Source organism: Etheostoma cragini, chromosome 1, assembly GCF_013103735.1.
Source record: "Etheostoma cragini isolate CJK2018 chromosome 1, CSU_Ecrag_1.0, whole genome shotgun sequence".
In the NCBI taxonomy this organism is placed as follows: Eukaryota; Metazoa; Chordata; class Actinopteri; order Perciformes; family Percidae; genus Etheostoma; species Etheostoma cragini.
The window spans coordinates 20,256,944-20,281,995 of record NC_048407.1 but is presented as its reverse complement, the minus strand read 5'-3'; the positions used below and the strand labels follow the sequence as shown (position 1 = coordinate 20,281,995).

Below are 25,052 nucleotides of genomic sequence, written 5' to 3'. Positions count from 1 at the left end.
TTCCTGGACCAGCCGGCTGGTTTTTGAGTCGGTGGGCGGGTTTGTGCGCTTGTTTCAGGAGGCGGGGCGGCCCGGAGGGTCGGACCTCCGTCTGAAACTGTCCTACTCTCTCACTCAGAAAACAACACAGAACTAGCTAGCCGAATAAGTTTGGAAGGAGTGTCGTGGGCACTTTGCTCAACCCGTTTTATTTTTTTAACTCTTTTTATACAAACGTTTATAACTTTCCTTAACTGAGCGAGAGAGAAAACCGCCACTGGTGAGTATCTAACGTACGCTAACTGTGTTCATAGTAACGTAACATGTCTGCTGGGAGAGCGTTACTACCCGTTAAACTCAACAAGGGGCACAAACAGAACATTTAACTGCAAAAAGGACCATTTAATTAAGCGACTCGTGGAAAAAAGAAATACGTTTTCACAGTTTATCTCAGGTTGGTGGTGAGATTCATGCCACCTGTTGCACTGTGCCGCGATGTAAAATGTTCAGAAACTGCGTCAACTAACTGCCGCTGTTTGTTCACTTCAGTCAACTAACGTTAGTTAGCTGTTTACTTACTTAACTCTAAATCTCTGTATGTGTTTGTCATTTACACATTAGTGTATTTTAATTGTGTTCGCGCTCCTGGACGCTCACGTTGCATTTACCTGACGCTCCAGTTTAGTAAACTCCCATTCATATTACGTAACTGTATATTTTCCCACAGCGTAAATCTTTGCTGTCTTGAGTGACTTGGTTAACCTTTTACATTCACTCTTTCAAGGTCGGGCCTCAGCTGCTGTTCTAACTGCTGTGTTTTCTTCACAGTCATGTGAAGAAAACCAGCTATAGTCCCACAATGTCTAGCCTCTTTGTGACACAGAAAATTAACCAGTTCACATGAGGAGATACAATCTGCTTTGTTAAATCTGTGCAGTGTCCCCTCTGCAGATCAAAGCCATGGCCTTGACATCCAACCTGTGCCCTGTGCTGACTACTCTGTTCTGCAGTTAAAGTGCCACTGCCTCCATGAGGGACAGCTCAGTCAGGGTTTCCACCTTTTGCAGCGACAAATACAATGGGAGGAAGACAGTTGCACACTTGTTGGAGCATACATGTGACACTTAAGATGAAAGTGTGTTTTCTTTAGCTTTAATCTGGCTTTGCCAGAACTCTTCTTCCTGGACAGGACACTTTACATTGGCCTTCATCTTCCCTCCTCCAAAGACTGAATTAGTCTGCTTCCCACTCTTTAAACTAAGGATCGACAAGTTGACCTACTCATTGACTTGTTAAAATCCAGCTAAGGTGAATTATTCTCATGTGGTGCTAAGAGTGGCCGACATGTATACAATAAATGGTTTCTGTCTCTGCTTTATGGCAGAGGCTGGCCACTTCACCTATAACAAAAACATCCTCTGCTAATATTATTTTAAATTAGGTTAATACGCTCATTTACCCCAAGGGAAAAACAGTAGAGGTGCTATTTCATGGGGCAAATGCCATGTGTCAGCAACTGAGTGGCTTAACACCTTAGCTAACCAATATCCTGAAGGAAACCTTTCAATCTTTTATCAGGATGCATGTCACTTTATATTGCAATATTGATATATATATCCTAACATATACATTTATGGAAAAATCAGTGTAGACTGATGTCTGTCTTGACTAATCCAGCAAATGGAATACCTGATGAATCGTTATCATATGGATTCAAAAAGATAATAAAACTTCTAATAATTTGTTTTTCAAATTCCTGACAATGACATAATACAACCAGTATGGCAAAGTCGTGTTTTCAATCAACAAATGTAAACCTTTTAGGGTACATATTGTTATGCCTCAATACATGGTGCTTTTTTTTCAGTTGTTAGTTGTCCGTAGGTCTGTCTTTATCCATTTCATGCTAACGTGATATATCCTGCTTGTCGCATTGTTGCCAGTCTTATCAGTGTCCTTCTTCCAGGACCATCTCGGTCTGTCTTTGTATTGTAACATAAGATAGAATGGAACACTATCAGCAAGGCTAACAGGAACCTGTTCAGAGATAATTGTCCAGCAAAACATGTTGGCTGCTGATGGCTTTGTCTTCACTGACTTCCCAAGCATAAAATTGTCTGAAGAACATTCAGCTGCTTACTTAAATATTTGTACACAGTGTGATATTTATAGCCAATTGTGTTCTCGCAATCATGCTGCAAATCTTTCAACCCTTGACAGCCCCGCAAATGTTATAAATGTGACAAAAGTGAGCTGAAAAAGATTTTGTTGCTCTCTTGTCATGACGTATCCCATGAGCGTGGGCTGCAAATTACAATGTCATTTACCAGCTCAATTACACACACACACACACACTAAAATAAACAACCTCCAAAAGCTTTGTAGAGATGACAAAGCTCTCACATTTCTCTCAGGTCTGACGAACTCATGGTAGTGGTATCTTTCTACCTTTGTCTCAACTGCATTAGTCATGCACAAACTGTCCTTCTTTTATACCATACATCTTAGTCACACACTTGTAAGTCTTTTCTAAACAGTAACTGGTAATTTTTTGCAAAGAATGTTGCTGATGTTGACTCATATTTTCAGAGATATTATAGGTTCTGAGACATTAGAACATAGGGAGCTTACTGTCTCATTCTTCATTTGGTCAGAGCACATTAGCTAAGAAGGGAAATGGAACAATAAGACTTGTGACAAAACAAGAAAAGCAACCGAAAGCAGACAACATAGTTAAATGCAGGGACTCAGCGAGGCTTTAATGTTTTCATTATTGGCAGAGTGTCAAACTGGGGAACATTTGTGGATATATATACTGAATTATGTAGTGTCTCATCTCTGTCCAACAAACTGTCTGTATCTTTGCTTGCAGAGGTGGGCAGCCTGATCCAGGGAGAGGAATTTATTTTTCTTCTGCATTCCTGATGGAGTCCTACAGAGTGACTGGGATTCCTAATAGCGGACCACAGCGGGGCCACACTCAGCCGTCCCGGCCCTCCAGGCCCCACAGTAATGGAGCTGGTACATACGGTCTCAGCATTCGTGTCCAGGGTATAGATGGACACCCCTACGTCGTTCTCAACAATCAGGAGAGGGGTCCACAATCCTTTGTTGACCCTAACAGTAATGGTTTCGTTGACGCAGAGGGCTCTTTCATTGAGAACTACCAGGAGTATGACTTCAAGGGAGAGAAGGAGGCTGGATCCAACAGCCCCTTCATGGAGTACAAGTCTCAGAAGATGTCACATTACACTGGCCCTGAAAATGGCCTAGCAGATTCACAAGGAAAGAAACCGTCCTCTCTTCTGAACTTTCAGAAGCACCCTGAGTTACTGCAGCCTTATGATCCAGCGAACAACTCCCTGAACCTTGACAGTTTCCACAGCCTGCCTTCAAGGGATCAGCCTCTGGCTGAGACTGGGAAGCAACACCAGAGTTCTTCCTCCACATCTGCTGCACCCGCACCATCCAACGGCAAGTCATCAAGCCTGGACCGGAATAAAGCTCCTGTGCAGCAAGAGAAAAGGCAACTTCCATCAACAATCAGGAGTGAGGCAGCTCTTTCAAAGCCAAAGTCACAGCCCCAGTCTTTGCCTACAGCCCAGCTCGCTCAGCCTCAGGTCAGGCCACAATCACAAGTGGCTCAGCTGCAGTCCAACCATCGTCTCGCCAACCTGAATCCACCTCTGTCCAGGTTAGGCTCTAAAACTCAGCAGCCACCAGTGCCTTCCGACCCACCTCAGCCCTCCACCTTGTCGAGTCCCACAAGTGAGCAGAGCAAGACATTGTGCAGATCTCCCACTTCTATGATCAGCACCAACTCCAGCCTTGAGCGCGGCCGGCGTGAGCCTGATGTCCTTCCTCTTCGCAGGACTGACTCGAGTGGTCCAGTTCTTCAGTCCTCATCCCGTTCCCGCCACTCCTCTTCATCTTCCACCTCTAAGGCTCTGGTGGATGAACAGATGGATGCCCTGTACGCAGACACCATCAACCGTCACGAGAACCGTCGCTACATCCCTTTCCTCCCAGGTTCAGGCAGAGACATTGACACAGGTTCCATTCCTGGTGTTGATGAGCTCATTGATAAGTTTGATGGCAAAGATGGCAGCCACCAGCGCAGGGGCAGGGCGGGGCGCAGGAACAGGATCAATCCCGAGGACAGGAAGCGCTCCCGCAGTGTGGATAGCGCCTTCGGCCTGCGAGATGGCTCTACCTACGTGGACGGGTTCAGCAGCCAGAGAGGCACATCAATGGAGCATGTTCTGCGTCCCTCACAACTACGGCTGCAGAAAACAGCCGGCAGCCAGGACTCCTGGCTCATGGCTGTAGATGGTAAGGCAACAACTTGTGTCAAGAGTGCGCCCGGCTCCCCACAGGGCACAATCTCTAAAGGTGTCGGCGCCATACAGGGTTACAAACAGCCACAGACTCGCAACTCTGCACGACCATTTAATAGTAAGGAGAGTGAGGACAGTGCCTCCTCCGTTGGAAGTGTTTCCACAACATTGCTGTCAACATCGCTATCCAAGCCTTCTTCCACTGCAGACAAAAAAAACAGTACAGAGGCAGATGTTCAGGTAAAAATATATCTTTGCTGTAGTATTATGATTGGCTCTTACGTTTTATTTGAACTTGTCTTATTTTACCTCAAATATACTGTAAGTATATTTTCCAGCAGAATACCATCTGTTCAGTCTTATAAGAATCTGTGAAAAAAAGAACACATTATTTTGCTTTCTTAAGATCTTTTTTATTTCATTATGTTCTCCCTCTGATTTTCAGGCGACACCTGATCTCCTGAAAGATCAACGGGAGCTTTCACAACAAACACACGAAGAGACCGCAAAACTAATTTTGTTCAATTACCTCAAGGATGGGTTAGTTATCTTGACTTTTTCTGTTCTTATCAATGTTATTAGCTTTATTTCCTAATATTGATAACAAACAAGACCAAATATTCTTAAAATATCCTTGGCTCTAAGTTGAATCATAAATTTAAGCATATTATTCTCTCTAAAGCCCAAATCCAACAAATTGCAACATAAGCCAATGCATCAAGGAATAGACTTTCATTTTTTTTTTTTTATCAGAGTTGGACTGTTTGTGATGAAAGTTAAGGAATGTGTTCTTACCCTCCCATCCTGGCTGCGAGAGATCCAGCTGTCTGGAGATATTTGTTGTTGTTGCAGAATCCCACTTTCTCTATCTGCTTTCTCATTAGTGCAGTGTGAAAACTTCATTTTTCCTCTGTGATCAAACATATACTGCCTGTCAAGGAATATTGGGTTAGGTTAAATGCAGTTCAGATTTTATAGGATATGATGGTTTATGCATTATTTGCAGTCATTTACTTACAGTATGGTAGAAGAGATTGTCGGGAATTGTTTTTGGAGAATGTTGAAAGTGAAGTATTGTGCAGTTGTTGTATTACTTGTGTGATTTTACATTTAGAAACAATTTGCAAGTTTCTACAAATCTTGCATGTGCTACAGATTTGTGACAATCTGGAAAGAGAGCAGGAAACTGCTTGGGTGTGTCGGGCCACAGGTCAGGAGTCACAGGACAAAGGAAAGGAAACCCAGATGGAAGGGCTGGAGCTGAAACTGAGCTACATTCCCAAGGCCTCTGAAGACAAACATTCACCAAAAGGGGTTATAAAAGTTTAATGAAAATCATATGTAGGAAGAGCGGTTTTTGGGGGGGCTGTGTCAGCCATGTAATTTTTTGAAATAATATATCGCTGTCATGTGAAACTGGTGTAACTAAGTTTTGTGGATTCTGATGTTTTCACTTTAACTGAAGGATTAATAGTGGTTTGAGAAAATCCTCCCGTCTTTGGGCTTTTAAACGTCTGGCATTAAACTCAGAAATGCTCAGTCTTTAATGCTAAAAACAAAGCTGCTTTTCTTAGCTCCAGAAAAGTTGATGTTTAGGTTTAGGAAGGATTTTACTGACCGAATCAAAACTGTAAATGTGTTTTTGTTTTGTTTTTTAAATATAGGACATACGTAAATACAGTACATAACCCCTGTATGCTTTCTGCAACATGTTTAGCTTTATACTACCCATATGTTTGATTCTCCCACTCATCTGGCTCATAGTTTATTGGATGGGTCTAATGAAGCTGTTTGTGCTGTGAGGTGACACATCAAAGGACATGATCCTTTCTGACCTTGTCTAAGCTGGGAATGACCTACTCTTTTCCCAGAACAATCTGAAATTAATTCTTGATCCGCCAAACACTGATTTGTTTTTGTGTGTGTGTGTGTGTGTGTGTGCGTGTGTGTGTGCGCAGAAGCAACGATAGCGATGAAACAACGAAGAGAAAAGTGAACCTTGTCTTTGAGAAGATACAGACGTTGAAATCTCGAGCCACGGCGAGCGCACAAGGCGACAACAAAGTGAGACGTTGTTTTATCTTAACTGTAAACAACAGTTAAAGAACCCATAAAAGGTCTCCTCTGCAATCTTTACATATTGTTTTATATTGAAATCATAATGTTGGGATTGTAAAAGTGCAGTTTTATCATCATGATTTAGCTTTCTACCAGTAAATGGGTGAGAGATGTATGTTTAGGGGTTCAGGTTCCCAAAGTATAGCCCGACTGGTTAACAAACAAAGTTATTTGTATTATTTACTTATATTACATGTGCTAACATGAATTTCCAGAGTAAATATTTCCTTTTCCATCCTGTTTGATTCAAAAGAAAAATTGGGATCTCAAAGAGATTTTACGAGACCTTTTTTTTAAACTGTGTGCATATTATCACTCTGAGGCTGTAGCACTCTCAACTGTCTACTTTGCACTGTCAGCTTTTTAGTGTTTACCCTTTACTAAATAACTGAGTGCTGATGCCGGAATCCAAATATTCAATTTGTATTTTTATTCATAATGGATCAATAAGCAACTCTAAAACCTCTGTCTCCTTTTGTCAGTCCCTGGACTTTGCTTCGCAGACCAAAGCTCTGAAAGAGCAAAATGATGAACTGGGGAAAGAAATGGCTGAACTGAAGAGACAACTTGAGGACCAAACCACGGTAATAACAGCCTGACACCAGCCTGTGTTGGTTTATTGCTGAACTTGTTGTTTGAGAATATCCTTTAATAAAGGGTTTGTTTGGGCAGTAGGGATTACTGTTCAACTTGTTGAATTTAAAAAGATATTTTTGGACTACTGGTTTGAATTGGTAAGCTGAAAACCTGTAATTCTGCAGTAAATAGGTGTTTAAGTAAAGTAAGTGGGAATACAAAACAGTGTGGTTTGCTTAGAATTTACATTTCAGGTAATTTTTTTTCACAACATGAGTATCTTATATGCTGCTTTTCCATATAATTGGGATCCTTGTTTGCAATATCAGAAACGGATCCTAAAAAAAAAGAAAAAAAAGCATGTCTTTGTTATTCAATCAAATGGATTGAAACCGTGACAACAATTTAATCCAAGGCCCAAAAGCTTGGTGCAGGAGATGTAACAGACTACATGTGTGTATCTACACTGAAACTGAAATGTCAACATTAATATTTGTGTGTTTCACCAACAGAAGAATCAGGCTGACAAGAGGACAGTAGCTGGTTTGAAGGAGCTGCAGCAGGAGCTGGAGCGGAGTGCAGAGGAGTGCAAGCGTCTGAAGGAAAAACTAGCAAAAACAGAGGTCGAGCTCCAGACCACAGTGGAAGAGTAAGTTCACAGTGGCAATTCTGGACAATGATGGGTCAATAATGATAAGCGAAGATTAATTGACTAGTGTAGCTTTATATTGTTTACTGTTTTTGTTGTGTGTGGTGAAGTGAGTGGTGAGTGGTTAACAGTCGAGATCCCTGCAGAACCCTGCTGCTTTAACACCTTCCCCAGGTCATATAATAATAATAATAATATTAATAATAATAATGATAATAATTAGCTTGATGTGTTTTTTTTTTATTAGCTGTCGCTTTGAAGTTAAAGTTGTTCTGAAACTGACTTCCATGTACTGTCACCCTGAAAACAGTGGAGAGTGTCTGTTTATAAAACCACTCGGACTGTTGATAGTTACTGAAGTGGTTACCTCTGTCTTATTATCCAGCCCTTTGTGTCTCCTCTGGTGTGTTCGGTTTATCTTTCTCCCTCCACGCTAATGTGTGCTTGGTGACTGATTTACTTGGTAACTGTCCGGCTCCATTTTTGTCCCTTTTATTTAGCTGGTTCTCAGTGTTTTAGATGGGAATAGAAGGAACATTGCCTATGTTTGAGCTAAAGGTTTTTTAAATTGTCTGTGATACTCTTTGAGGACTTTTCTTGCTGCTCTATCTACTATTTCTGTCTCCTTTTCTGTTGGGCCTTTATTCCCAATCCTTTTTTTGTTCATTTAACATAGGAAATTTACTGTATTCAATAAACAAAAAAAGTATTGAGTACAGGATATTTCACTTATCTAAGTTTTGTTTTTCAGTTGATAATCATCTTTAGTTTCTCCTTCACTGTTTCTTTCACAGGACAAATGGTCCACTACACAACGTTATTAGTCTATTTTTACAACAGGACTAGATGTTCTGCTTCAGTCTACATTACCGTGTGGTGATTTGTTTGAGGTGCCTTACATCAACTATCGCCCTCCCCCTCAGTGTTGTTGTGTCGAGGCAGTTTAGACATTATTGGTTTGCCATTGTTCAGGTATTCATTTTAACCCCTGTGCTCTGTAGACTTCACATTAAGACCCGGGACAGGTGCTGCCATTTGTATGTGCGAATTCAAGTGCGTGTGTGTATGTGCATGTACACATTATGTAGAGTGGCTGTACTATGTTGTGAAATGTCACGTGGTTTATCAGGCTGTTCCAGGTGAAGATGGAGAGGGAGCAACATCAGACAGAGATCAGAGACCTGCAGGACCAGCTGTCAGAGATGCACGACGAGCTTGACTCAGCCAAAAAGTCAGCTGACGATGGAGAAAAAGACATCATTGTGGCGGTAATGCAGTGTTCATTGTTTTTAAAAGAAGAAAACTTTTTTTTCTTTAAGCTTTTAGAACGTGGCTGATGGCAACTACCTCACCAAAAACCACAATGGAAGATAAAAGCTTTTCTTTCTGCCTCCTGAATACTAAAAACATGTATATGAACCATATGGTAATAATGTGGCTTTGGAGTAACATTAAGGTGCTGTTTGTTTCAAACTGTATTTAAAAGTTTTAATTTTCATGCAAACAGTGTAGAGACCAGCCTGTCTGGAAGGGGCTCAATGATTTGTTACATCATATACGGTAAAATTGATATTGTCTGAATGAATTTTAGTCTGCCGAAAACATTTCCGTTTGGAATGGTAGAATGAACACATTGCTGTTATTGATATTTCCAAAAGGTCCATATTGTCTTTAGTTCTACATTTTTATTCTATAAACAGTTAAGTAAATGGGGTTGCAGTGAGAAGTGTCAGTGGAGGCAAGAGCAAACTTACAGTCAAAGTCAGCAGGTCAACTCCAGTCTGATTCTGCAAATTATGAAGTGATTAAAAGTTATCAAACTGTCTTTATTTTTCACAGGACATGATGCAACTAAAGATGGAGATGCAGGAACTGTTCCTGGCTAAGGAGGAGCAGGAGGAGGTGCTAAGGAGGAGAGAGAGGGAGCTGACAGCTCTGAAAGGAGCCCTGAAGGAAGAAGTGGCCGCTCATGATCAGGAGGTGGACAAGATGAGGGAGCAGTATGAAAAAGAAATAAGCAGGCTGCAGACTTCTTTGGTGGAGGCTACGCAGGTAATCAGCCTCACGTTTGTTTCCCCTCCCTCCCCTCCTTCCCCTCCAGATTGACTCCCTGTGTTCCCTCCTCCTCATTTCCTTTTGCTGTTGCCCTCCCCCACTCCAGAAACACCCTGTCACAGAGGAGTGTGGAGATAAGCGGTGCATCGTGTGTGTGTGTGTGTGTGGGTGTGGGGCTGGTTATGTGGGTGCGAAAAAAAGAGCTGGCAAAGAGGCCTTGTTTCACTGTCTCTGTTGCAATTTCTAAGAAATTTAGAGTTAAAGATGGCAATATACAATTTGTAGTTCCGCTGCAATCTGTGTTTGAATGTGTGTTTGTTAATAGGTAAAACAGAGGCAAATTGTAAAGTGCTTTGTCCGGTAAGGTAGAAAAGCCCAAATGCAGTCCATTTACTGTACAAGGCAATTATCAGAATGCAAAGAAAAGTCCTGAGTAAAATTATATTTTAACATTTTATTTAAATGTTATTATCCAACAACATTATTTCACAGACCTGCATCTAGCATAGCATAATACTCCACTCTCCTTTGGTGAATAATAGTTTCTCAAATCTGCCTCAGTAGCCCCACTGTAGCTTTGTGTACATGGACAAGTTAGCAGTTGACTTTTCAATATTTACAGAGCTCCCAGTTCTGTTAACCCCGTAAGTTCCATGTATATAAATAGATGTCATAATATCTTGCTGTATTAGTCACAAATCATTGATTCTGGGATTTGGTTTTGCTGGCTTGCAGAGAAATGCTGATGATAAAACGTTCCAGTTTTTAATGGTGATGTAATCGCACTACATAAACTAGTTTAAACACAATGATCAGCATAAAATAGGACATTCACCTGAACTAGTACAAAGTCTTGTGTTTTTTTTTTTTTTTTTACTTCAAATGACGCAAGTGGAAATTGAGCTCAGCTTCAGTTCACACACTTGAGCTGCGTCGACAGAGCAAACTGATAAAATGAAAACGAAACACTATGTAACCGGTAAATGTAGCTCGTCATCGTTTTTTGTGGAGTCCTTTTTGCCAGTTAAGAGGGGAGGTGTTTTCTTATCTCAGCTTGTTCCACTAGGGAGGAACATTTTAAGAAAGAATGATGTGCCGTTATAACATTTAGAGAGATTTATCTGTTTAACATATTTAGAGGTGCCTTGGCGAGGTCACCATAGCTTACTAGCAAGTCTCTGATATTCTCTAAAATACACTTTGACACAGTTCTGTTTTCACCACATTGCCAAGAAAAAAACTTCCAAAACACATCATAATTTATTATCCTTATTCAACCAGTAATGAACCAGTCATTGTTTAAGAGTGATTTAAGAATGATTAGAAGTACATTTTCCTTTAGAGCCGAGAGGGTTTTTAAACTGTTGTTTCAAAAATGGAGGAAGGTGAGTTAAGATGAAACGAGCAGGAGACAGCACACTGAAAGGACAGATGACATATTGTTTCCAGTAGGGCGCTGTGTGACCCACGTGTGTCCTGTTTGTCTCAAAGAGTGGAAGTTGTCCTTGTTCTCAGCTTCCTGCAGGCCGGTTGGGGGTCCACAGCAGCGCTCTGCAGCAACAGTCTATGAGAACATTTCCTTTTGTCGAACAGAGGTACTGCTCCCCTGAGGGAGTAAGTCATCAGTGCTTTGTATACACTTAGCAAGATGAAGTCATTGTTTGTTTCTCTTTTAAGATGTAAAAGAGTTCTCATTCGTTGGTCCCTTAAATGTATGTCCATGGATTAATGTTCTGTCCTCAGGTTAGACTTTTCAAGACATTTGTAGATTAGAAGACTGCCTATCAATTATTATACAGAAATATTTACTCAAACTCATCTGTACAGTGGCACATTAATGCTTTACCTGTTTACATATGCTCTTTAAGTTGGGGCAATGTGTATCATTGATTGTGGATCATAAATCATTTTGTAGTCATTTTGGCAAAATAAGTGTACTGGAAGCAGTAAGAAGAACCGTTATTCTAGACATGGTTTTCTGGATAATGAACATACAGCATGATAGGCTCGAATACCAAAAGAAATCTTGCAAAATGGAAAACTAAATCACACCTTTTTATTTTTATGCCCCATCTCGAACCAAAGTGCTGCTTTCCCCCTTTGAGTGTCAATGGTGTTTCCGTTGACCAGAGCAGCCCAAGCAAAGAAGAATGCTGGAAACTGGAGCACTGAGTTGCTCTGTATACTAGTTAATTGCAGTGGTAAGCCATCACTAATCTAATGAGCTGCTGTTCCTGAGTTGCGTTGTGTCCCCTCTTCCTTCTGTGCCCTGAAAAAGAGGGTAATTGCGATCCTCAGTCAATGATGAATGATGAGTTTGTTTCACACAATAAAAGCAGCGGGGGTTGGGACATGCTGAATAAGTGGGTCAGTGTGCTGTAGAAAAGGGGATGCGTGGCTGACCCCCTGAAAGGAGCGGGGGCCTGTTTTGTGTCTTAAATTGAAAGCTGCCATGTGTTTTCAGTGAGCTCAAATCTGGAATTTTATCAAGGATGAAAAATCTTGTTTACTCTTTTTTTGAGGAGATATTAATTTGCTTATTTTAAGTAATACTTACCTGAGTTCTTAAATGCTCTGTAACAAAAGGCGTCTGCACATTTACAAGTAGATTTGTTCTTGTCAGCATGTGCTGGTATGCAAAGAATGTGGAAAGATGAGGTGCGGCGAGTAGAGAGAAGGGTCTTTTTCCAGGAATGTCGGGTTCAAAGTGGAGAATTTGCACCCTGCAGACCTCTGTTACAGTGCACCCGCTCCGACCTGCGGGAGAGGCTTGGATCTTTTCATTTATGCCCCTTCAGGGTGCTGCAGTTGCATCTCAATCTCCGCAGTGCTCCGGATTCTCAGTGTTAGAGGCTTTAATAGGTCTCAGCTGTACTCTCCCGTCCTAACGGTAAAGACAGAGCCTTGTGCTTATCACACCATTTCCAGCTCTTGTTATGTTTCACCAACACAACCTCAGTGGGTTACGAAGCCACATTGTTATCACGCTCTCATCAGTAACCTCAATCCCAATTGGCATATTTTTTCATTTCCTAACTCCACAGTTTCCACAGAAGACGCTGCGGTGATCCCGCACTCACCATCACTGTTTTTTTATCTGGCCTGTGCCATTCTCTGCCATATCTCAGCCTGCCTCTCGAGCAATCTCTGCCAGTGTGTGAACTAAAGTCTCACTGTCTGATCATCCAACTTACGTGGCCCAGAGTTGAGTTCCCCCTCGGGCTTGTTTTGAAAGTAAAGACTCTGAGTCTGTGCGTTTGATGATAGCACTATATTTCTTGGCGTAGCTTTAGAAGTTGATTTAGCAGGCGACTGTAAAGAAGAGGAAGAGAGTGAAAGGAAACGATGGAGAGAGTTTCTGTATCTTTCTTGATCTTGGCAAGGAGTTAGCCATTTATCCGTATTGGTTTTCAAATAGCTTTAATGATAACTTTGTGGTTTGATGACACTTTTAAAAAGGGGAACTAAATACAGTAGCGTTTGCTGCAGGCCATATGATGGTCACATTCGTGTGAAACCAGGCTGTGGCTGGATTTAAGCGTTTGTTGTTCCTAACTCTGCAGCGCTGTGGAGATCTGGAGGTCTGACAACGCAAGACTAGTTGTTCCTTTACCTCACTGCCTGTGACCACTAATGTGGTGGAAGCATAATATGCCCAAACAACTTGCAGGAGTTAAATACACATCTCTCATAGGGATGACAAAGAACATTTGAGACTACTAGTTAAAACTAGGGCTGCACATAATGAGGAAAATATTTAATTGCAATTATTTTGACAGAAATTACAATTGTGTTAGGATTAATGATATTGGAGGGAGTTGCCATTTTTGGATCATTCTCATTTTCATTGTAAAAAATTAAAAGTGAGAAACAAATATTTTTTCTTTAGTCTGTAGGATTTGTTGGCTTAACCGTCTTGGTAGCACCACAATACTTACTTTAGAATGTTGTGACACATCGTTTGCCTTTAACATAAGATTCTCCACTCCACCTGAAACTTGGATATTGCACTAGTCCATATTGCAATTTTACCGCATACTTTATACCAGCCCTAGTTAAAACCTGAGCGGTTGCATTCATCAAGCACTTCCTTTTTCGAAGTGAAATTCCAGTGAGCATATTTTTGCAGCTGCTGTAACATTTAAAACCTAATCTTGCACTGCATGTTATATTATTTGGCAGTGTGGGGGCGTTCAACATGTTTGTCTTAAAAAAAGGAAAACAAAGTACAAGCAGAGCAACATCACAAATGGGGAGGAAAGAAAATGACAACATGTAAGAAGCTGGCTCTGTGGGAAATCATCATCCAATATAATACTCCGATCCCTTTTCCGTGTCATTTTGAAGGCTCCAGGCTCTATTCCCCAGGTTCTGCATACAATAAGCATAGAATAATTCTCATAAGCCTCATGACCTTTTCCATCTTTCAGCAACACCTTCTTTAAACATTCTGGGGCTTTTGGTGCTGAAGAACAGATGGCAAAGTTACAAATATCTAACTATTTGAGACCTAGGGATTCCAAATTGCTCTACCACTTCTTCAAAGGATTTCAATATGCTGTGTTCACCTTTTTTCTAAATAATTAGTAGTTTACTAATCTTGCAAGCTAGTTGCATTATGATGAAGGCACATTAAAACATGTTTATGCCTTAAAGCCATGCTTATTTATATGATGATTGCAGTTGCAGACTGCAGAATTAGTGTTTGTGCTGTCAACAGGTAGATCCCAATGTGACACTTTAAGGAGGATTTGGGACTTTTAGAAAACAAAAAATAATTTTTAGGAAGCAATTTTCCTAAATTCTCTTTTTTTTTTTTTATTCAGAAACATCAGTGTCTCTTACGGCACAATCTCACTAGTCTCTATAATACCCTGTTACATCCAAACATCTCTGCAAGCTTGCAGTTTGGCTTTGCACAGAGACTCTTTTAAAAGCAGGTTTCTGATTCCATTTCTCTGAGTACATGACAAGATTTAGTTACTCTCCTCATTTGACCAAAGACATGCCAAAGCTTATCAACTGTTAAGTTTTCATTTCTACTTCAATCCTTTCTTTCACTCCATGACAGGCCTTCTGTTCGGTTAACCTCAGGTCTGGGTACATTCTTTAATGAAGAATGCTGTTGTATTTGTTACACACACTTTGTGCTGGCAAAGCAAATAAAGGCTTCCACACTGCCAAGGAGTTTTTTTTGTATATTTCTTCTCCTGATATGAGGGTTAAGTTCAGGTAATGTGAAACCATACAGAAGATGACGTGTACTCTGAATGACCTTGGACAGTTTTATGATGTCATGTTTAGATTTGTAGCCTCTTTGCGTCAATGGAATTTTTGACAAGGCTACTTTGCTTCAGCTGTCAGCTCAAACGCAGGTTAAGGGAAAAACAGGATCGGTGACATTTTATCTCCAGCCACCCAAACAGTAAGCTCCTAAGTAGCCAATAACATAAAATACATGTCTACAACACTTAGAGTGCTGCTGGTCTAGAGGTAAAAGGCTCATTATAGCCTGCCATGCATATCTTTGCACTTGTGCAAAGCTATAATCTCTTTGTTTAGACTGAAGTTGTAGGGTAATAACATGTATTTCAATGAGAGGGCAAATAAAAACAGAGAAACTATAGATGCTTGTGGTAGTGCAGAGACAGCAGGTGGATGTTGAGTATTCCTGTGTTGAATCAGTAGTGCAAGGTGGAGGTTATGTTTTTCAACAATTGGTCTAAAAAAGAGAGAATAGTTTTGTTTGTAGTGTGCAAAAGGAGAGTTAAATGAACAGATTGTGGTGATTTTTGTGTGTCGGAGCTTTAGAGAGGGAATTAACCAGTTGGAAGATAAAAGAAAAGAAAAAAAGAGAGAAAATGTGAGATTAAAGATCTTCGCAATGAAACCTTTCCAGAAGATTAATTTGATATCAGTCATCAATCAATGTATCATTGTTGCTGTGGGGCCCTTTTTGTAAGTGAAATTCCAGTGAGCGTGTTTTTGCAGCTGCTGTAACATTTAAAACCTCATCTTGCACTGCATGTTATATTATTTGGCGGGGGGGGGGGGGCGTTCAACGTGTTTGTCTTCAAATAAGGAAAACAAAGTACAAGCATAGCAACATCGCAATTAGGGAGGAAAGAAAATGACAACATGTGAGAAGCTGGCTCTGTGGAAAAACAGACTACCTGTCTGTTTGCAGTAATTCTGAGTGATATTTACCTCTTACCCTCTGCTCATAGTGGGTCTCTCAGAATTGAATTTGTAGCTCAAATGTGTCTATAAAAGTTTAAGTGCAGTAGTGTGGTGTTGCCTGTATACCTGATAAAGAGATTTATCTTGCTGGCATTTATAGAAAATACAGTTGACTGAGATATGGAAGAACAAGTGCAGGAAAACAATCTACATTCTGTTTGGTTGCAGATTTTTTGCAAATGTATTTATCTTTAGGCCATCATATTTATGGCTCACTATTTTGTTATGCTGGGAGCTTCTTTGGTGACAAATACTGAGTGCCAAGATTTCACCACAGCACACGACCTGATACACATACTTCAGTATGCGTGGAGCGCTTCAAAGACTGAACAAAGTTAGTTAATGTGCAACTTTACACAAACAGTTTGAATACAAACAAGAGACCAAGTCAAACTTTGAGTTGGTGTGTAAAGTGGTGAAAAAGACATACTTTTTATGATATTGTACCAATACACTACAGTCGGGTTGTGTTGTCAGTCTCTTTGTTAAATTGATATTTAAAGAGGTAATAAAGAATATTATTAAATGGACAAATGATGATAAAGTGAATGTTTTGTTAATCCATATCCCTCATTGCTTGCTAGGTAACTTTTAATAACAAGTTAACACTTTTAATGAATGATAAACTTTGTTGGAGTGCACAAGAAAGATAGTATAGCCTCATAAAAAATGTAATGTACAAGAAATTAGCCGGCTAATAGGCAATATTTATAGTTCTCAGGTATGTGATTGTAATATTAGAGGTGAAATTTATGTCTTAGATCTTTCCACAGCTGATGCTCTGTCATAAATATATCAGATCATGATGCAGGTTATTTAAAATCACTCCAAATAAATCAGAGTTGCAGAAGGTAACGTCTAATAAAAAGATGCTGACATCACTGCCTCCCCCTCCTGCTTTTTTTCACAGGAAGCAGAAGGGTCTTCCTCTTTCTGGCTGGATGGCTTTGCCCATGTTTTTAACTGGGATGACACAGTGTGGGAAGTGGGACAGGCAGGGAGGTGTGAGGGCCGCACTAAAATGGAGCACTGACACACACTGTCAGTACATATTATTGTAGTGAAAGCAGTGTTTAGCGCTACATCCCGCCCAACCCCATTGGAAACCAACACTTTGATATGCAAGTTCTCAAATCAGCAAGAGGAAGCTGCTGTAACTCAACATGTCACAAGAGACACACGCGCCTGGGCCCAAACTACAGCTACATTCCTCCAAAAATAAAAAATGTATGGAAGCGCAAATGTATTTCCTCAGTCAGTTGCCAGTTTGTGCAAGTAAACAGGTATATCAAGCTAAACTTTAATGGAGTTTCAGTTTTTGTTAAAACTGTTTTTGAAGGTTTGATTGAACTTGATGGTAACTTTGGCTATAATACTGTAGTTTGGGGTGGTGAGGAATTGTACTGCTACTGCAAAGTTGTTTCTAATATTTACAGCATCTTTTATTTAGGATCTACATTGTTTGCAATTGTGTTTTAGTTACCATAAAGTCTTACATTATTTGACTTTATTGTTGAGCATGAATTCTCATTTGTTTGGGTAATCTTGACAGGTTTATCTCTGTATTTGGCAGTATTGACTCTGTGCAGGGCTCCTGGCTACTTTGACCTAACTAAATGACCTAGTCAGGAAGAGATGAGGGCTCTTTGGAGACGGGGGAAACCGGTCTGACTGGCCTGCTGCTACTGAAACAGGGAGGCACTCTTCACATTGCTAGTACAGGAGGTTCCCGCATTTACACACCATGATGGCAAGCTGATTCACGAGCTCCTTTCAGATTAGTCACAAATGGAGTTGATGGGTGTAGCGGACTTTGGATTTCAGCAGAAACCACATTTTTTTAATCTGTAAATAAGTTATCTTCATTATCTATCTACCTAGCTACCCATAAATACCATGTGGCCCTACTAAACTATGCTATAACTCACAAAACTATACACTTAAAAAAATTATTTTATGGGCATTTTTAGGCCTTTTATTTGACAGGACAGCCAAAGATATGAAAGGGGGGAGAGAGGGGGAATGACCTGCAGCAAAGGGCCGAGGTAGGAGTCGAACCCGGGCCCGCTGTGTTGAGGAGTAAACCTCCATATATGGGCGCCCGCTCTACCAACTGAGCTACCTGGGCACCCAAAAAGGACGCATTTAAAGTACACCGCAAACCTTTAAAAGATATCTTAACTATACACTTTTACCTGCTGCAGTTTAAAGTTTGCTATGATACCCTGTTTAGGTGTGCTTTTAAAAAAAGGACACATATGATATATCAATGTCAAAGGAACCCACATTTTAGGATTTACTCTTCCTGCTGATTAAAATGTAATTTAGCAGGACAGTGTGCTGTTCTACAAATTATGAGAATATTAAACCAGTTTTTTTTCAGGTCATCATGACTGAAACTTGTTATCTGTTATACTGATTGAGTCACACGGTTGTTAGTTTTCTTTGTCTCCTGTTGCACTGACAAGTATTTCCGTCTGCCTCCTACACAACACTCCACCCTGAAATGTCAGAGCCAAAGCACACTCTTCATTCATATATTTGAGTACAGGAAGAGCTCACAGTACTCCTCATTAACTCTGTCTCTGCCACTGGAGGCACGTGCAGTATGTCAGGTGGAAAAAATTGGAATCTAGAGATGAGCAGATCTGCCTTGTTAGCCTCCTGACTTTCTATGGACCTCAATTAACAGAGGCTAATGAAAGCTCAGAATTGGTTGCCTACATTCGTGCTTTATTAAGCAAGTGTGAGAGAATAACAGGTGGACATTGTTATTCTGTGTCTTCACAGCAACAAAGGTTCAATGAGACACTGAGCGCTTCAAAAAGCTTTTTGTTGCGTGAGGTGTTGGAGAGAGTCTCCAATGTTCCATCATGCATTGTTGTTCCACATTCTGATGAGTGTCACAGACTCCTGCTTCGTTTGTACTGAAGCCTTGTGTCTTGTTCTGATTTGCAGAGCAGCGCATCAGTGGTCCGTGAGAAGGCTGAAGTGGAGGCAGCCAAGGGTGCAGTGGAGGGCCAAGCAGGACGGCTGACCCAAGAGGTAGAGCGGCTGCGCAGACGGGCACAGGAGCTGGAAAATGAGGTGGCCAAACTTAACCGTATCATTGATGATGCCAAGCTACAGGAGAGCAGGCAGGGAGAAAGAGCTGGCCGAATGGAGGTGAGGGGTCAAGATGAGGAAGTCACTCACTCAACTACTGCTAGTTTTATTTTATTATAATCTGGTTTTATTCTTCACTGTCAATGTCTCTTACTATACTATATGAAAGTCTTATATTCCAATGTCTGCTTAACAGAGAGAGAAAAAGCAATTGGTAGAATCTTTGGCTGAAATTAAGGAGCAAGAAGAGGAGATGTTGCGTGCCAATCGAGCGTTGACCATTCGATTGGAGGATGTGCAGGTGAGATCAGCAACACTGCACGTAGAGAAATTTATATCACATGGACGGTATGACATTTTTAATATTGTATCCTTCTGTAGAGGAACTTTTCCAAACTGAGCACTGAACACAAGGAGTTGGAGGAGAGGTTACAAGAAGAGAGGATTCAGAAGGAGCAATTCAAGCACATGAAGAATGACATGGAGGATGAGAGGAGGCTGCTGGATCGCACAGTGGAGAAACTTCAGAGGGAGGTGAGCGTACTTGAGTCTATAGTACAGTAAGATTTATCCCAGCAGACAACGCAGGTAGAGTAGTTCTCAGATGGCAGATTTTGTAGCAAAGCATTGTTGACTAGTTCTTAAATAAAAGGTTATTTAAAAATGTGGAGGCCAGTGCTCCTTCAGTTTCACATGCAGTCAGTCCAGAGAAAATTATATTGCTCTTTAAGATGAAAAATGAAAATAAACTGCTCTTTGGGCACTTTTGGGCAAACCTAGGAGAAACAATATCTTAAATGTTTATAGAGTCAGTCATGTTGGTTTGAAATGCCAACTTGTTTTAACCTCAGTGTTTTCTTTGGTGCAGAAATAGTGATTGAAGAACATTTTTCTTTTTTGGGACCATTAAAATATTTAACTTTTTTTTACTTAAGGGATTTTATAGGATTTAGATTGAATATGTTGATTAAGTGTTTGTTTTTCCCCCACATTTCTTTCGGTCTCTCACCCTGCACTCTACCTCACTGTGCCTGCAGATGAATGATATCGTGGTGGCGTCCCAGTCATCCACTCTGGAGCTCCAGGAACAGATTGATATTTATAAAGAGAACAACCGTAGGGAGCTTACGGATCTGCAGAGGCTTCTGAAGGAGCGAGGACAGGAGCTGGAGAAGTGTCTACTGGCTACCAACACCCTGCAAGAGGAGGTACAGTGTGCTACGTCAGCCTCATCTAACGTAATGGGCCCTCAGAAAGGAGTCACCGATTTGAATGCTGACACCGCTGTCATGGTCAGATTGGTCAAATCAAGGCCATCATTAGTCAGCCAAACTGAGCCCTCCCATGCAAAACAGCAGAATATGAGCCATTGTTTTTTTTCAACCAGTTTGACCCCTCCAGCCAACATCATCCTTTCCTTTCAGAGAGAGATGTCATCACTTAGGTATTTCTGTTCCCTGCTGTCCTCCTAAACCCAAAACATAGTATTAAAGTGAGCAGTTGAGCCAAGTAAAGCCATAGAAAATCTCTGTTCTTTAATAAAATGTATGTTTACACTCAGAGCTAGAATTAAAAGGGAAATGTGGGAAATTCCTTAATGATCCTTTGATGTGGCCACAGCACCATAATGGTGAAACTAGACGACCTGAGACCACTCTGCATTGTTGAATTCAAGCAATTTATTTTTCAGTTTCATAAGTTAAGAATGTAAGAAATGTTATTGTTGAGTGTGTGAACCAATGAATGTGAATAATTTGTTATAAAGAGGAAGGCTCATTCTGTTTTTTTTAGATATTTTACTAGGCAGTGCCATTGAGTGTTCATGGTGAGCCCACAGAAACAATTTTATAGTTGAGTTGTGAGATATAAAATTGTTAATGTAGAAAAAGACCATTGCAACAAAGGTGTAATTCAGTAGATGAAAGACCACTGGTTTCACTGGTGCCTATAGGTTAGTATCATCTGTACTTTTCTGAGACCATGTGAGATATAGGGTCTGTGAATGATCTAGCACTAATTGCCACACAGCAAATGTAAAAGACTTTCTTTGGCGCTGTTTTTGGCTTTTCTGTAGGTGTGATAAACCAACATTATTATACTGCCTTTCTACTGGTTTGTTCCAAGAACCTGTGTGTTAAGAGCTGCACATGAAATATAAACCCAACACTTCTTATTTTAGTGAGTTAAAAGTTTAATGTGTTTAGATTGGATGTGGCCATGTAAAAGACAAAAGGATGAAACAAAAAGTTTTTCAACCACTGGTAGGGCTGTGAAGTAATGTTACATTACTATGCAATCAACAGTAATGAAATACAGTACTGTTGATTGCACAGTTGCTTAAGGTAATGTGCCCCAAAAGGAAGCAGTGTGCCAATAAAGAAGGATAAGATGACAACTGTAAACAAGCAGATGTAAACACTGCAGATTTCAAAACATTAAAGAACGGGTGTGTGAAACTATTTTTGAGGTAGGAAATGCATTCCACAGGTTTGTTAGGCTTAACAGATACACACAATGTTCCCTACCACTAACCATGTAAACAAAACCGTATAATGAAAAACGCTACTGGGTACTTTTAATAGGAATTGGCAGGCTAAGCTGATTTTAGATTTCCAAGCAAAGAAAAATAAGAATATTGACATTTCCTTCTCTGGAAGGAACTATCTACTAGAGTCATTACTTGTAGCCTTTATTTGACATGCACAACATACTGCCACTAAATTTTATATCTTTACTGATCTGGATGTTCCTGATTTGGGCTTTCAGCTGTATATATATATATATATATATACATATATATATATATATGTGCTTGAGTGGAGTGTATAGAACATTCTTTTTCTGTCAACATCTATGCTGAAGTATTTGTCCAGCTGGTGTACAGGAAGAGGAGGATGTCAGCGTTGTGATATCATTGTTGTGAAAGCTGTGGCGGCAGGAATCACATCCTCCTCACCCTCTCCAGAGAAATGGATTACTTTGGACTGGGCCTAGTGAGTCCTTTTTTCCAGCTTGCCCCGTCCCTCTCCAATCAAGTGGACTTGGCTGACTGTCACTAAATTTACAAGTGCAGGCCCACACACACACATGCTTCTTTTTTTTTAAAGTCTTTATTTTCTAGAGAGGCCTGTCCAAGAAGACAGCAGTAAGTCACAGCAGGTTTTTACTCCCATTTGTTAATGCAATAGTATTGTAATTTTTATCTATCTATCTATCTATCTATCTATCTATCTATCTTCTTATAAAAAAAAAAGAAACAATAACCCAATGAAAGAAAACAAAAAGCGTCAGGGTCTCCAAGGCCAAAACAACAAACAAAAACCCATACTACCAGGAAAGAAAATATCAACTGAGCTACAGAGTCTAACCAAAACACACTGCTAACCTCCCTGGCTGTCTACAAAACAAGAGAAGAAAGGGGTCAAAACAAATAGGAGAGAACCCTTACCAGCTTCAGATATTTAGGAGACAATAACAAATAATAAGCACCAACAAAGAATAGTTCACCAACTACACCCAGCATGACAGGAAGCTCAGTGGTAAGAGAAGTAGGGTGAGGCCTTGGACCTGGGAGCATATATGCAGCAGCTCTGATAACCAGATGGAAAACAGCTGTGGATGATCCAGACACTCAGGTGTGGCAGACCTGAAAAACAAAAACAAGCAGCTTTCTTCCAAAAAGAGGCAAGAGTAACATTAGGGAACAGAAAAACACTTAATAAGTCTATGTATGCTCCGCTTCAGTCCTTTGGCTTAAATTAGGTCTTACTTAAGTACTATTTACGTAATGAAATATGGAATAATTCTGCACTAATGGCCAAATATTTGTTCTGGCTGAGATATAAGGGCAAATGATGAATTTTCTTTGTTTTAGCATTAAGCAATGGGGGCAATTTTACAGGTGTTGGGGGGCACTCCTGCTGAGTGAACACAGTGGGGGAATCTAGCTGCACTGGATTCATAAGTCACTCTCAGGGAACTGTAGAATATTTCCCCTAAGCAGCAACTAAATTGTTGGTCATTGCTACAGCTGTGATACTTAAAATACTTAGGCCACTTAAGATAAGTAGAAAGATGAGATATTGAACAGGGTGATGGACTTGTAAGAAGTATTTAGAATCATGCTGAGCTAAACTACCTACAAGACCAGGTCCACTGATCTTCAAGATCTGTTAAAGGATTTGGTCAAGATACACTGTACAAGGAAATGTGTGACCAATGTGCAGTGATGTTTCAGTAATTGTTTAGGTGTTGAAACATGTTGATGCATTTTGTTTTAGTTGTCACGTCGGGAGGAGGACCTGCGACAGTGTCAGAGGGAACGGGACGAGGCTGTGCTCAGGGAGACAACGCTGGAGAAGAAGGTTCATGATCTGGAGGTGGAGGCTGAGACAAAGGCCCGCACTAAAGACGATAAAGTTCGACACATCAAACTCATGGAGGTACATAATAATGTCAAATAAAGCCACACACCACAATGGTTTCATTATTAGTAGACATGGTGATGTCAGATCATTGCAGAAGGCCTTATGGCTTCATACCCAAACATCTTAGTATACATCAGTTGTCAATTATTGATAGAAAAACTAATTCATAAAGCAACACTTACTGACTGTATGGACGTTGGCTTCATTTTGCAGGATAGGATTGCTCAGCTGGAGTTGGACCTGGATGAGGAGCGTCAGAGTGGAGACCAGCTGATGGACAGGATAGACCGAGGAAGACAGCAGGTACAACACACACACACACACTCTCAACACATTCTCATTATCCCTGCTCACCTGTGTCGGTCACCTGCTGCCCATGTACACTTTAGTTCACACAGACATGTCTCTGTTCCATCTCAACCTGTGAATGATGTCCAGATCACCTACTGCTTTGTCTTCCACCTCTCTAACATCATGACCACAGTCACTAATCTCTGAACAAAACAAACATGTGATCTCTACCAAATGATTTCAGGTCACAATTATAGTCCTGAAAGAGTAAGTTCACATGGTTTACATGCAGGTTGATGTGTAGTATCAATGCTTCGGTGTGTGTGCTCTTTACATAGAATATCCACACCGCAGGATTCCCAGTTTATTTCTGGTCTGGATAAAGTGGATGGGTTATTGCTTTGTAAGATGATCTTGCATAATCATTCATGTTGGCGGCCTGCCCGCGGGGTCTAAGAGTGCCTATCCAATTTTCATGCATCAGTCACAAAAGACCTCTCTTAATGCGCTGCTCAGGCCAAAATATGCGAGTTGCCAAATGTCTCGAGTTTATAGGTTATGGAGTTCACTTGGAAATTACACTCAGTAACTTCATCTCGAGAACAAATCCAGTTCTTGTGCTTGAAGTCAGTTTTTATATCCTCACAAACAAATGCTCCAGTTTTCATTCCTCCCTGATAAAGCTGCTGACGGAGGCACAGTAAAGTAAGATTTAGATAAAGTACATGTGCTTTTAGGATTGTTTGTTTGTGGAAGAGTGCTTACTAATCAGAGGGAGGATGTTAGTTCTGGAGTTTTTGAAAAAACACTGCTTTATTGCAACCCTACAGTTTAAATGCAAATGTTTATATCTTGTGGGCGGAGTTTCAGGGAACCATTGTATCTTCTTAATATTAAATGTAAAATCTATGAGATCCTAACACAGGCCTATGCTTGGCTACAGGTTCCTCTCATTTTGGAACTGACAGACTCCAAGGTTGTGGCCAACATTTTTAATCAATGTGCATAGTGACAACAAGAGAGGCTTAGTGTGTGTTGAGTAGAGTATTTAAAATCTCCCTAAATGGTTTTCCTTTTAAAAAATTCCCTAGCAGGGAGGAAAGAGTGGCGTCGTGACAAAGTGACATTGGTTTGGCATGAGGCTGATGTTGGTTGTCAGGGCAACACTCAAGCTTTGTGCTTTGTGTCAGAGTGGAGTAGGTTGAGTGCTCGCGGTGTGTTTGTCAGTGCACAAACCCGTGGGTATGTGCTGGTGTGTGTGCTCTAATGTCTGTT

General features: G+C 40.6%; 1 protein-coding gene across 3 annotated transcripts in view; it reads left to right on the top strand.

Annotated features, from left to right (window-relative positions):
- The window catches only part of cgnl1 (cingulin-like 1), a 29,783-nt gene continuing 4,731 nt past the window's right edge, over nt 1–25,052 (top strand). For 2 of the 3 annotated variants that reach the window (XM_034879976.1, XM_034879960.1), the window contains exons 1-14: nt 1–259; nt 2,852–4,556; nt 4,762–4,856; nt 6,275–6,380; nt 6,917–7,018; nt 7,523–7,659; nt 8,789–8,927; nt 9,499–9,711; nt 18,913–19,119; nt 19,256–19,360; nt 19,441–19,593; nt 20,097–20,267; nt 23,340–23,501; nt 23,700–23,789. In XM_034879976.1, coding sequence (XP_034735867.1) covers nt 2,904–4,556; nt 4,762–4,856; nt 6,275–6,380; nt 6,917–7,018; nt 7,523–7,659; nt 8,789–8,927; nt 9,499–9,711; nt 18,913–19,119; nt 19,256–19,360; nt 19,441–19,593; nt 20,097–20,267; nt 23,340–23,501; nt 23,700–23,789 — 3,333 coding nt within the window. In that variant the 5' untranslated portion in view covers nt 1–259; nt 2,852–2,903. Of the gene's footprint in view, nt 273–2,851; nt 4,557–4,761; nt 4,857–6,274; nt 6,381–6,916; nt 7,019–7,522; nt 7,660–8,788; nt 8,928–9,498; nt 9,712–18,912; nt 19,120–19,255; nt 19,361–19,440; nt 19,594–20,096; nt 20,268–23,339; nt 23,502–23,699; nt 23,790–25,052 lie in introns of all 3 variants that reach the window. The other variant, XM_034879967.1, reaches the window with a different exon arrangement.